The following is a 12,796-nucleotide window of genomic DNA, read 5'->3' on the forward strand; positions in this document are numbered from 1 at the left end:
TTCGGCAAGATATTTCTAAACATAGAATATTCCTTAACAGAATGAAGTGTCTCATTATTACGCGAAATGGGTCCACAAACAAGATCAATGTATAAAGGTTCGTTTGCAAGAAATCTACTGCATTGTTTTAATTGAAATCGCGTAGCCAACGACAATGGCAAATTAGTTCTCGAATTAGAAACATGAGCAGCTTGTTTAAAAGGTCTGTGATTCGACTCCCAACGACGAGATTCAATAAAAATCAAAGGTCCAAGTATCGGTTGCAAGTCAGGAATATGCTCCATGTTGTGAAATTTTGGTTTAAGGGTTTGCTCAAATTGCGAGATGTACATTTCATTGTGCTCGGATATTATTACCCTTAAATATTCTGTCATTTCCTTGTTAACATAGGGAGCTGTTATAAAATCAACAATTTCCCTAAGTCTTAAGAAAAAACACCAGACGGGATCATCCTCAGGAATGTAATCTCCGACCATTAGAGCAAAATTTCTAACAAGAGTTAGCATTTCTGATGCAGATAACTTTATATTTTTTGAGCGCAAGTTTTCTTCCGAGATGGTAGGGATAACATTTCCATCATCTGTTAAAGAATAATCAAAACTTCGAATACGTTCGTTTAAAGTGAGAAGATTAAGGAATTTCTTAACCACTACAATGTAATAAATAATTTCACCCATATCATATCTTGCAACGCCTTCAAAAACGTCATGCATAATATCTAAATGAGGATTTTCAGTTGGGTCAACGTAACTAGGAATTCTATTTAACATACACATTTCATGAATTCCAGTTTCTGTTGCATTATTTGTCTCAACGTCATCAATGTAATTTTTAGAATTTCGGAGAAGAGAGTGGTCAACAAATAATTGCGAGTGAAGTTTGTCTTTGTGAATGGTACATATTCTGCAAGGATAATTCGAGTTGAATCCTTTAATAAATCCTAATATTTCGTTAAGTCCTAAATTATCCCCGAGAATTGCGCAAAGACAAAAATAAATTCTCTGTCCATTAATTTCTATTCCATTCACTTCTAAATCAATAAGATCGTCAATTATAGGTTTAAAAACATTAGCATTTCCGAAAACTTTATTTTCTGATAGAAAAAGCAAACCTAGGAAAATATTTTCAATTTTTGATATTAATTCTGGAGGAAGGCAAGCTATAGAATAATATAATGCACCAATCTTATGATCTGTGGCATGTGATCCTAAAGCGTTATCTGGTTCAAAATCATCAAAATAAAGAAGAATTGGAAGTACTATTTTATCACCAAAATTTTTAATCTTTTTTTGCCACATTTCTCCTTGAACAATATTTGTAATTAAATCATCGTTCTTTGATTTATAAAGTTCTTCAAGATTTTTCAAAATACTTTCGAGTGCTCCAGGCAATTGAAGAAAACGAGATAGAACCTCCTTCATTGGGATATGTTGACCATACACATTACAGTGCTGAAGTTGTGTTGTTTGATCATCTTTTTTAGTATCATATTCAGATCCAATGATATATGGTTCTGGTTCAATGTACATGCCCGTTTCCTTGAAAGCCTGAATTCTCAAATAATCAGTTTCTAGACCATCGAAAGGATTTGAAATGGTTTGAAAACCAGTTTGAATATCTAAAATGTCTTTATCAGGCACAGAATTTGATTTTAAAATATTTAAAACTTTTTTTTCAAGAAATGAAATGTAAGGACCACTTAACAATTCTGAAACACCTTCCACTACAGTTTGCACTGTGCTACGAGTCACTATACTAGATGAATATAGTTTTGACGTAAATAAAAGAGCAGCATCTGCTACGTCTTCCTTAAGCTCAATATTGGTAGGATTGTACTCTACATTTTTCGAACTATCCTCAAACTTATCATTGTCATTATCACAAAAAGAAATGGAATCAGTGCTAGTTTTATCATCAAAATTCATTTTAATGAAAACTGAGGAAGAGGAATTACCTTTATCGACTTCTGAGTATTCGGAATGTAATATTTTATCCTTGAAATGTTTTATGAACGATTTTAAACTCTTATAGGATCTTAAACAATTAGAGTTTGTACATCTATATATATCAACTGATTTGTGACAAAGTTTTATATGAAAAATTAAGTTGTCCACATTGAGGCATTGAAAATGTTTACACGCGAAACACGAGTAGACCATTTTGTTAATTTTAATTCGAGTATTGTAAGATTTAATACGATGAAAATAAAAACGATATCACTTCAAATTCCGTTTTAGAGAAATTAAAGTATTAACAAATTCTAATGCAAAAGTTAATGTCGTTCTAATGCTCTTCTAAATTTACAATTTCAGTTGTACGCTGAATATTCACTAAAGTTTTAAAATTGCCCACCATTGTCGAAATATTTGCGCTCTTCTTATCATACTCTGTAAAAATATCGTATAGAGCTTGTTGAACAAAGAGCCAAGGCTGATAAGCTTCTTGTGAATATTCCGTATGAAGAGCAAAGATGGCTTTAAAGCAAACGTCGAAAGCTTTTTTCAAGTTGGGGAATTCGTACTTGATGGTGTCGATAATACAATAACTTCTTGACAATTTTGCACGAGTTGTTCCAACACATAGAATGAAAGGTTGAAGTTTCTCTTTTTTTTTCATTTGATTTAATCGTCTCATTATGGCAGGATCAATGTCATTAGGTGACTACAATGCAAAATGATTTATTATTTGTTTTTTAATTTAATTTTTTATTAATTAAATTTAATTAAATTAAATAATTAAGATAATTAAATTAATTAAGCTGTCGGATCAAAGAAGGGCACATAACCAATGTAATTCAAATGGGTTATGTGCCCTTCTTTGATCCGGCAGCTCAATTGTTTGATTGTTTTTTTATTATGCTTTTTTACAAAAACATAAAAATTTTCCTAACATACTTTCACATGGAGAATAAAAGCTTCTTGAGATTCTATTTGCGTTGGACGGGGTGTAATCGACTGACTTTTTTTACCCCTTGACTTTGGCTGCTTAGGAAATAGGTAAGGCAGCAGTTGAAAAAGTAAATTATCTTTTTCATCTAAAAATATGTGATATTTAATAAAATGTAAAACTAGGAATCAGTATTATTCATACAAAGTGTAAAATATTCTAGTATACCGTTTGTAAATGACTTAAAGTTGTCAATAGTATCTTTTATTTCTGCAGAATGACATTCTAGTCCTATCAATTTTAGTAATGCTGCTTGTTTTAGGTTCCAATCAGAAGATAATGCTTGAACGGAGTTTGGATATCTCAATTCGAAATCTGCTTCAAGCAGAGTGTATCCTAACACTAATCTGAGGACCTTATAGTTTTCATAATATTGACTAATTGGCAGAAATGTGTTTTCAGATGAGGTCAGACTGTTTAAACGAAAATGATGTGTGGATTTCCATTTCTTTTCGACTTCAGACCAGGGTTCTAAATTTTCTTTCAACCATCCATCTGCATTTAACACGTCATTGCTCACTTTCGATTCAACATTCACTTCTGCTTCATCCGAATCTTCAGTATCTACTACGCCTTCTTGGTGTAGTAACTTGGCATTGCGATATTTTACGTTTCTAATATAATTTGGCAACTTTCCTTCGTGATTTTTTTGATTTTTACCATTAACTTTTGCACGTATAAAATAAACGAACTAGAAAAGAAAAGGTTTTATAACTAAAAATCCGAGGTCAGAATTTTTATATTGGTTCTTATTTCTTATTCTACAGATGTGCTCAGAAAACGGTTCAAAAATAAAAAAAATGAATTTTTTTTAATTTTCACTTCAAATCGTATATAATTTAGAAAATTCCATAAAACTTTATCACACTCACTTGAGGTTCCGATGGAAATAGTTGCCTAATTTTTGTGTCAACTTGTTCATAATCGTTTGCACTGGGGCTGTGTGTAAAAAAGAAAATAAATTTTATTTTCATGATTACTATTTTAATAATTAGATATACACAAATTAAAAATAATTTAGTTAATTATTAAACCTACTTCCTGTTCAGCTCTAACAATTTCTCACCAACAATGTGAATCAAAATTGAACGAGATTGTGAATTCAATAATTTATTTTGTTGATAAAATTGCAAGATGGTCCTTCCTTTACTAGAATTTTTTAATAAATCCTCAAGGTTCTAGAAACAAAAATATCTTTATAATATTAAAGTATTAAGTATTAAAGTATTTTTTTAAATGAAAAAAGTCCTTCTAAAAGGTTGTTTGCAGGAAGTTTTACAAAAATTTTTAAAAATCAAATCTTACAATTTGCAAAATTTCTTGACTCACAATCCATTTGCAAACGCGCTTAGATTTACTTTCTCTTGGTGTCTGTTTATCTCTTTTTCTACTGCAGCTGGGTTGTCCAATATTGTCAACAATTTCAGTTTTGTCACTACAGATAGAGTTTACAAGTTTTTCAATATTTTCAGTGTCTTGATTCCAGTTGAGTTCTGATTGTACAGTTTGTTCAATAATTTGAATATCTTTGCTACTATTGGACTGTAGAAGACTTTTAATAATTTGTTGGTTACCGCTGGGTGTTTTATGAAATAGAATATCCTGGCTGCATCCAGGTTGTACAATATAATTTTCATTTATTTCTCGCAATAGATCATCATTTAAAAGTGAAGGATCTGCGAAATCGTTTGGATTCTTGGTATTGGAAAATTCAGAGTGATCATTCTAGGAAAAGCACGCAATATTTATTTTATATATTTATTTTATTTTTCGTTTTTAGTAAACTTATATTTTAATTATTTTTTTTTAATTGATCGATGCTACATGACTTTTTCAAAGTAAATTTACTTACCTTTTAATTTGTTAGTCCAATTTCAGAAATAAAAAGATCAAAATAATCTTAAAACCTTCTTCTTAATAATCCTGAAAAAATCTATTATTAAACAGAAAGTTTTGAAGATTATTTTGACCTTTTTAATTTTATAATTGGATTGACAAATTAAAACATAAGTAAAATTGTTTAAATATTTTTTTATTTAAGAATTCATGGAAAACACCAAATATATTATTTTCGATTTTTCATTATAAATTTTTCAAAACTAAAACGAAGTTTTTTTTTCAAATAGAACGTGAGATATACCGAATTCAAAAAGTTTCCAACATTTTGAGATTTAATATTTTTGAGTTACATGAAAGTTTATTATTTACGCCGTTAACCTTTAAAACTCACATTAAATCGATCATTTATTAATATTATTTATTTATATTTACTTTAAATTTTTCATTTATGTTACCTCGGCTTTTTGAATTTCTTCTAAACGGGATAAAAGAATTGCCAAATCTCCAATAGGTTTAATTAATTCGTGCAGCAGGAAAGGGACTTTTTGAATTTGCTTCAACGTTTGAAGATTTAGAACCTTATTATCTATAAAACGTAATTTAGCAACAAGAAAGTTAATTTAAAGAGTCAACAAAAAGTTATAAAAATTCAATTACTTTCAAAACTGGAAACGTAATCTCCGAGTCCAATTTCAAATAATACGTTTTTCAGCTCGGTGTCCATTTTATTTTGAACTGTCACTTTGTGAATAAGTCTGAAGATGCGCACAACAAAACAAAATAAAACTTTAAAAATCTTTTTTACAGCATAAATTTGTTTAATTTTGAGAGGAATAATCTCAATTATAGAAAAAAAATCTTAAATGCAAATGAATAAATTCAATCAAAGAGAAAAGATTAAAAGTTATCCTTTAATATAAATATTCTCAAATAAAGAATAAAAATCCTCCTTTTTGTAGATGAATATTCGTATATTGAAAATAAAATGTAAAAGTAATTTATGAGAGGAATTTTATTCTCATTTGGAGATTTTATTTTTTTCGGTGCATGTGTGTAAAAATAAAAAAAAAATTTTTTAAATCGGATTTATAAATAAACAAAGTTTAACATGAAAAATCGTAGTTTGTAATTAAATGTAGAATATAAATGGACAATAATAAAAATGTAAAGAAGAAAATTATTCCAAATCCTATATTTCAAAAACATTAAACTTATTTTAAAGCAGGGTAGATAAAGTTTTTTTAAATTTACGTAAAACAATAATATTTATCAACAAACCTGACCTTGTAATAAAATATTTATAATGCTAAAACATGAAATATACCATAGCATATTTTTTTTATTTTCAAACTTTATGTTCGTTGATACTACTCAAAGTTTCACATAATTGTTTTAAAATTTGAGTGAAATAAAAAAAAAATTTTTTTGAAAAAGCAGTTTTATAAAGGAAATATACTTCCTCCTAACTTCAGTCCGTATTAAAGGGTAAGTTTAAATATAATTAGGGTATAAGTACTATTTTACGATTCCAAACTCTGATTTTCAGTAAAAACATCAAATTTCAAACAAAATACTTTTAAAAAAAGCAATTTCTCAATCATTCCATTTTTATGGTTTCAGAATTTCGAAAAAAAAATGAGATACTTCTTATTGAGACTGTATGTTCTTCTTCTGATAGAAAAAAATATTACCTCAAATAAATGTCCCTCTGACATGACTTCAACTCCCTATTGTATTTGTAGAGATATTCGTTCTATTGGCTACGTAGATATTAACTGTACCAGACCACTATTAAATACAAATTCCAATAATATGGGATATTTTAAAGTGAATTTTTTTACAGATAAAGTAGAACTAACATGTTTTCATTCACCAAATTGGTCAAAATTTCATTACAATTTTGGAAACCACATGGTTGAGCAAAGAGTACTTTCTTTAGAGAATTGTACTCTAGAAAAAAATACCAATCTAAGCGAATTCGCTAAACATATTAATGCAATAAATGTTCAAAAACTAGAATTTACAAACACTATTCAGCTGGATACTATTGGCTTTAATAAAGAATTATTTAAAGAATTTCACAAAGTAGAAACTCTCTTTATTATGAATGATAATTTAAAAATAATAATTAACAATGATTTACTTGATTTTTTTTCAAATATTTCTACTTTTTTCTTAATTAACTGTAAATTAATTAGCAATCGAGATAATTTTTTTAAACTTCCTTCAACTCTTCGTTATTTAAGATTGAACTACAATGATATACATTATTTGGAACCAAGAATTTTTAAAAATCTAAATATCTTAAAATATTTAGATTTATCCTATAACAAAATAAATGATTTTGAACACGATATTTTTGATGCAATGATTAATTTGGAAACTCTATCGCTCAATAACAATAATTTTACATGGCTGCCAGAATACGCTTTCAAGAAATTAACGAATTTGAAATATCTTGATTTAACGTCAACTGGTTTAATATCATTATTAGAAACTATATTTCGAAACAATAAGAAACTCACGTCACTTAATTTGCAAAATAATCAATTAAAAACATTACCAAGCGAAATATTCCATGAATTAATTAATCTAGAAACATTAAATATTGGCAATAATCAAATGGAACAGATACCACAGGATATATTTTCCAAGCTTGTAAATCTTACTTCTCTCAATCTTAGTGGGAATAAATTTAAATCTTTTAGCGATCGGACATTTCAAAATTTAATTAAACTTCAGAATTTGAATCTTCGTCAAAATCAACTCGATAATCTTGCTGAGTATGAAATTATGTTAATTTAATTATATTATAAATAAACATTAAATATTAAAATAAAAAAATGTTATTAATATCAGTTTCGAAACCAGTTTTGATGCTCTTTCAATTGGTAATATGTATTTTTGAAAAAAAAATTTTTTGTCCAAAAAAATGAAACTCAAAAATAAATTTGATTTTTTCGGGGTGAAATGTACGATTTTTTTTAATCAAATGCTGAGCTTCTTTCCTATAAAAATATACAGTTGAAAAAATGGGACAAGAATGTTTAAATATTGATAATTAACATTTTTTGCTTTCTTTGACCATTTTTGGTTATTTTTGATCATTTTTTATTATTTTTCAATATTTAAACATTCTTGTTCCATTTTTTCAACTATAAATTTTTATATGAAAAAACCTTAACCTTCGATTAAAAGAAAAATCGTACCTTTCACCTTGAAAAAGTAAAATTTATTTTTCAAAAATGCATATATTACCAATCAAAAAAAAGTTCTGAAATTGGCTTGTTACTTTGGAAAATTGGTGTTTTATATGAAAGTAACAAAATCTTAAAATATAATCTCATTTTTAAAAAAGTTATAAAAAGTAGAGGGCGTTAAATTTTTGAGTTTTCAGTTAACACTGTCATTTTCAAATCCGTATAACTTCTAAAAATCTTTTTATGGATTTAAATTTGTCAATGGGGTTTTTTTAAAAAAAATTTTTCATCTAGTAATCAATGCCAAAAAAATTGTTTTCAAAAAAAAAATTCCTCACATAAAATACCTCATATTATATATTTTTTGAAAAATATTTTTCTTTTTTATTTAGTTCTAGATTCGAAAGCAGAGTAATGGGATATTTTATAAATACTTTAAAAATATTTGACACACTTTGGACAAAAGATTATCCTTTTGTTTCAATATTTTTCAATTGTTTAAATTTAATGCATCTAGATCTTTCATATAATAACATAAAAAAAATATATGACGATTGGTTTCTATTGTCTAAACTAAAATTACAAAGTTTAAATCTTGATCATAATAAAATATCTGAATTAGATGTGAGTCACTTTATTTATTTGCCATTTATGAGATTTCTAATTAATAGATAATTTATAATTTTATAAAAATGCAAATTAATAAGAATGAATAAAAAAAATTTTTTTTCAGTTTAACCAAGGTTTGGTACAGATAAACAATTTTTCCATTGATTTGTCTCACAATCAACTAGCAGCTATTGTTCCCTTCAATTTATCAAATATAAAAATTACAACTCCAGTACCAATAACTGTCATTATAAATGACAATCCCATTAATTGTGAATGTCAAATTTCCGGCTTATTGGAGTATCAAAATTCTAAAAGAATGAAATTTTTGAACATAATAATGGATAATTTAAAATGTCAACGTCCGAAAAATCTCGAGGGACATTTACTTTCATTTTTGAAAGTTGATCATTTATTCTGTGAACCATCACTTCTTCTTCATAACAATGACAATAGTTTATGTAATAAAAAATGTGATGTTAAAATTGACATTGAAAAGCAGCAACCAATGGAAATTAATGGTACTAATGAAAATGAAATTTATAAATTCAATTGCACTAATAAATATCTTCGGATGCTTCCAAAAGATATATGCATCGTACCAGGAACCAGTGTAGAACTAGATTTGACAAACAATGAATTCGATAAAATTCCAATTTTTGACAATAAATACTATTGTGATGCAGTGAGAAAATTAATTTTGTCCAACAATTCCATTTACAACCTTCAAGATATTTCATCATATAAAAATCTCGAGGTAATAAATTACACAGGTCAACATTGATTTTGATGCATTAAATGTCAAAGCTCTTTCTGATAGGATTTTTCATGCTGCACTCTAAATTTGAATCAGTGAAAATTTCACTGAATTCAAATCAATGGCTCAGTTTTCTTTAATTCACCAGTGAAATTTCACTGGGAATCAGTAAAAACCACTGATTCTCAGTGAAATTCCACTGGTGAATTAAAGAAAACTGAGCCACTGATTTGAATTCAGTGAAATTTCCACTGATTCAGATTTAGAGTGTGAATGCGAATCCGTAAACGACAAGTTTCTATCAGCTGTAGTTTTTGAGAAAAACGAGTTTAAAGTGTCAAAAAAATCGCGTTTTTGACAAACTTTGAGTACTTCTAGCACTGAAACAAAAGGTCGTAGAACCTTCCACTTGGGCTTAAATTGAAGCTTAATGTTTTTACAACAATCCACAAAAAGCACCTTTCTGGTACCATGACCTCAAAGTTATTTGTATTACATTTTTAAGTCGCAAAAATTAATTTTGGAAAAGTTTGAGCGCGTACCTCTAGCAATGAAACAAAAGGCCATAGAACCTTTTATTTAGGCTTAAACTAAAGTTTAAACTTTAGACTACAATCCATAAAAATTATATTGATGCAACAATAACTTCAAAATTGTCCCGTTATGTTCCAAATACAGTGGAAACTCTCTATAACGAAACTCTTTATAAGATAAAACTCTCCATAACGTAAATATCTGTTCAATTTGGTTGGTTTGTATTAAAATCTGTATATAGATAAACTCTCTTTAACGAAGCAGTCACTCACTATAACGAAAGTACAATGTCTCAAAATAAAAATATTTTTTCCCAATTTTGCTTCATTTGTTTACTTCTGTGTGCTGTTATTGCTGCCAGACAATTTCTGATGGTATAGGTAGATAGATAAGAATGTATTCGTTATTGTGAAAAATTAATTTAGTCTCTGTTTGAGTTTACTAGAAGTCGAATGTGACTAATTGTACATGGCTTGTAAAAGAAAAAGTTTTTCTATAGACGAAAAGGTTTCGTTAATTCATGCAATTGAAAAAGGCGAAAAGAAAAGTGATGTCGGGAAATGTTTTGATCTTAGTGCATCTACTGTGGCGACTATTTGGAAGAATAAAGATAAGATAAGACTATTATAAATAATTTGTTTTCATGATCACAAAGGATTAGCTTCTTTTTCTTTAATTCTGTCTATTTTTTTAAAATTAAAATTTAATGTGAAATACTGTTTTTTTTGCTCACTCGATATAACGAAAACTCCCTATAACGAAACAAAATGCCCGGTCCCTTGAAATTCGTAATAGAGAGTTCACACTGTAAATAAATAAATTTCATCGCTGGAGGTACGTACCCAAATTATTCCAAAATTAATTTTTACAACTCAAAAATGGATTACAAATGACCTTGAGTTCATGGTACCAGAAAGGTGCTTTTTGGGGATTGTAGTAATAACATTAAGCTTCAATTTAAATCCAAGTGGAAGCTTCTACGATCTTTTGTTTCAGTGATAGAGGTACTTAAAGTTTGCAAAAAATACGATTTCTTGACATTTTAAACCCGTTTTTCTTAAAAACTAGAGCTGATAGAAACTTTTCGTTTACGGATTCGTGTTCAACATAAAAAAACCTATCAGACATTTGCCGTAGGGGAGAGTGGTCCTATGTCGGCCCTGTGGGTAAAGTTGGCCCCCCCGGGTTTCTCAGAGCTGGCGTTCGCGTCAAATTAATAATTTTGTAGTGTGACATATTAACAAACACTAAAATAATTATTTTAGTGTATGTAAAAAAAGAGTTTGTTTAAAATTATTAATTCGCCGCGAACGCCAGCTCTGAGAAACCCGGGGGGGCCGACTTTACCCACAGGGCCGACATAGGACCACTCTCCCCTACCAAAAAAAAATGTTCTAATTTTGTTAGCCTGTGTTATCCACTACATATATTTAAAGAAATGATTTTTTTCTTAAATTGACAAAAATTATTTATATTGTCAATACAAAAGTTTTGAGTTGAATTTTTAGTTTTGATGGTATAATTTTTTTCAGATTTTAGAAATTAATTATAATCAAAAAACTGCATGGGAAATAACTGAGAATGAAATTAATGAAATAAGTAATATGAAGCATTTGCAGCAAATTTCCTTACACAGGAGTCTATTTGTGTGCAATAATAATATAAATAATCTAAAAAATTATAGAATGTTTAAATTAATTTCGAATGTTCGACAATTATCTTGTGTGCAGCCTGATACAAACGAATTAATTTATCCCTTTGAAAAATTAACATTGTCACAATAAAAATTCATTATAATTTTTTTCTCTTGTTCCTGAACAGGATTTAATAATATAACTAAAAATTAAATTAACTTCCCAAATAGCATGGAAACTTGCAGCAACTTTGCAGTGCAAGGTTTGAAAGTTTGTAAGGTAAGTTTGCAGAAAACTTGTGGCAAATATTGAAATGTCCTCCCTTTGCAATTTAGCAACAAAAACTTTCTGCAAACATGCTAAGCAAAATTGTCGAAAAGTTTCAAGAACAATTTGTAGTAAAATTGCGCGGAAAATTTTTTAGAAATTTTAAAATGCAATTTTTAGTAAAATAAATATTTAATAGTTTTATGGAAAATAATTTTGTCAATTTCTTTTGAATTTAAATAATTAAATCACAGAATAGAAAAGGAGAAATAGCGAAACAATTTTTTTAATTTATTCTTTGGAAACATATGGAAACATTTGTTATGAAACATTTTTAAAATGGAGTACAATTTATTAGCCACGATGTTAGTAACTTGTTTCACTATTTCTCCTTTTCTATTCTGTGATTTAATTATTTAAATTAAAAAAAAATTGACAAAATAATGGTGCTATTTGGGTTTCGACTATAATAAATTTTTCTGTAAAAAAAATGAGTATAGATTTTTTTTTTCATTTATACCTTTTTAATTTTAAATTAATAATGAAAAATTAGTGTAAGTTTCACACCTTATTGGCTGCCCTGTCTGCCTGCAGGTTACCATGGCAACGCACGAGTGTGAGTGAGACAGAAAATTTGAATATTCAAGTTTTTAAATTTTCTGTCGCACTCACTCTCATGCGTTGCCATGGTAACCTGCAGGCAGCCAAAAAGGTGTGAAAGCGCCTTAAAGGATTTTTTATGTAGTTTTCAATGCCAATAAAAAAAATTTAACCCTATTATTTTTAAATTAACATTTATTTTCGATTTTTAACCACTTATGCCCCCTTAAAAATTGTTTTTTTTTTTTTGTATTTATTTAAAGTGTATTAGATTTTTCCAACATAATTGTATAAATTTAAAAATGGGACAACATTGGGTTTAAGAGGAAATCTAAAAAAAACCATATTTTCTGCCTAGTTTTTCATATTTTCTCACAAATCCAATGTCAACCCTATTGACAAATTAAAAT

At 28.0% G+C, this 12,796-nt stretch overlaps 2 protein-coding genes across 2 annotated transcripts; one reads left to right on the forward strand and one right to left on the reverse strand.

Annotated features, from left to right (window-relative positions):
- Window positions 1-2,274: 2,274 nt before the first annotated feature.
- On the reverse strand, window positions 2,275-5,549 carry LOC127289334 (uncharacterized). The gene is made up of 8 exons (XM_051317200.1): window positions 5,443-5,549; window positions 5,241-5,371; window positions 4,252-4,671; window positions 3,985-4,124; window positions 3,819-3,885; window positions 3,115-3,637; window positions 2,895-3,034; window positions 2,275-2,661 (listed from the first exon to the last, which is right to left on the reverse strand). Exons 1-8 carry the CDS (start codon window positions 5,507-5,509, stop codon window positions 2,284-2,286), a joined length of 1,866 nt encoding a protein of 621 aa, XP_051173157.1. The 5' UTR covers window positions 5,510-5,549; the 3' UTR covers window positions 2,275-2,283.
- A 586-nt stretch (window positions 5,550-6,135) lies between these two features.
- Window positions 6,136-12,563, forward strand: LOC127289333 (toll-like receptor 6). The gene is made up of 5 exons (XM_051317199.1): window positions 6,136-6,270; window positions 6,406-7,568; window positions 8,378-8,609; window positions 8,719-9,351; window positions 11,418-12,563. The coding sequence occupies exons 2-5, from the start codon at window positions 6,421-6,423 to the stop codon at window positions 11,667-11,669; spliced, it is 2,265 nt and encodes a 754-aa protein (XP_051173156.1). The 5' UTR covers window positions 6,136-6,270; window positions 6,406-6,420; the 3' UTR covers window positions 11,670-12,563.
- Window positions 12,564-12,796: the final 233 nt, after the last annotated feature.

This window comes from Leptopilina boulardi, unplaced genomic scaffold (genome assembly GCF_019393585.1).
Source record: "Leptopilina boulardi isolate dan_hultmark-lab unplaced genomic scaffold, ZJU_Lbou_2.1 LbouV2_405, whole genome shotgun sequence".
Taxonomy (NCBI): Eukaryota; Metazoa; Arthropoda; class Insecta; order Hymenoptera; family Figitidae; genus Leptopilina; species Leptopilina boulardi.

Bases quoted from the DNA above. Each gene is read 5' to 3' on its own strand.
- LOC127289334 (XM_051317200.1), bottom strand. From the start codon at position 5,509: ATGGACACCGAGCTGAAAAACGTATTATTTGAAATTGGACTCGGAGAT. The intron at 5,372-5,442 runs GTAATTGAATTT...TACGTTTTATAG, and splicing joins TTACGTTTCCAGTTTTGAAA to ATAATAAGGTTCTAAATCTT. The intron at 3,638-3,818 runs GTGAGTGTGATA...TTTCTTTTCTAG, and splicing joins TATTTCCATCGGAACCTCAA to TTCGTTTATTTTATACGTGC.
- LOC127289333 (XM_051317199.1), top strand. From the start codon at position 6,421: ATGAGATACTTCTTATTGAGACTGTATGTTCTTCTTCTGATAGAAAAA. The intron at 7,569-8,377 runs GTATGAAATTAT...TTTTTTATTTAG, and splicing joins CAACTCGATAATCTTGCTGA to TTCTAGATTCGAAAGCAGAG. The intron at 8,610-8,718 runs GTGAGTCACTTT...ATTTTTTTTCAG, and splicing joins ATAAAATATCTGAATTAGAT to TTTAACCAAGGTTTGGTACA.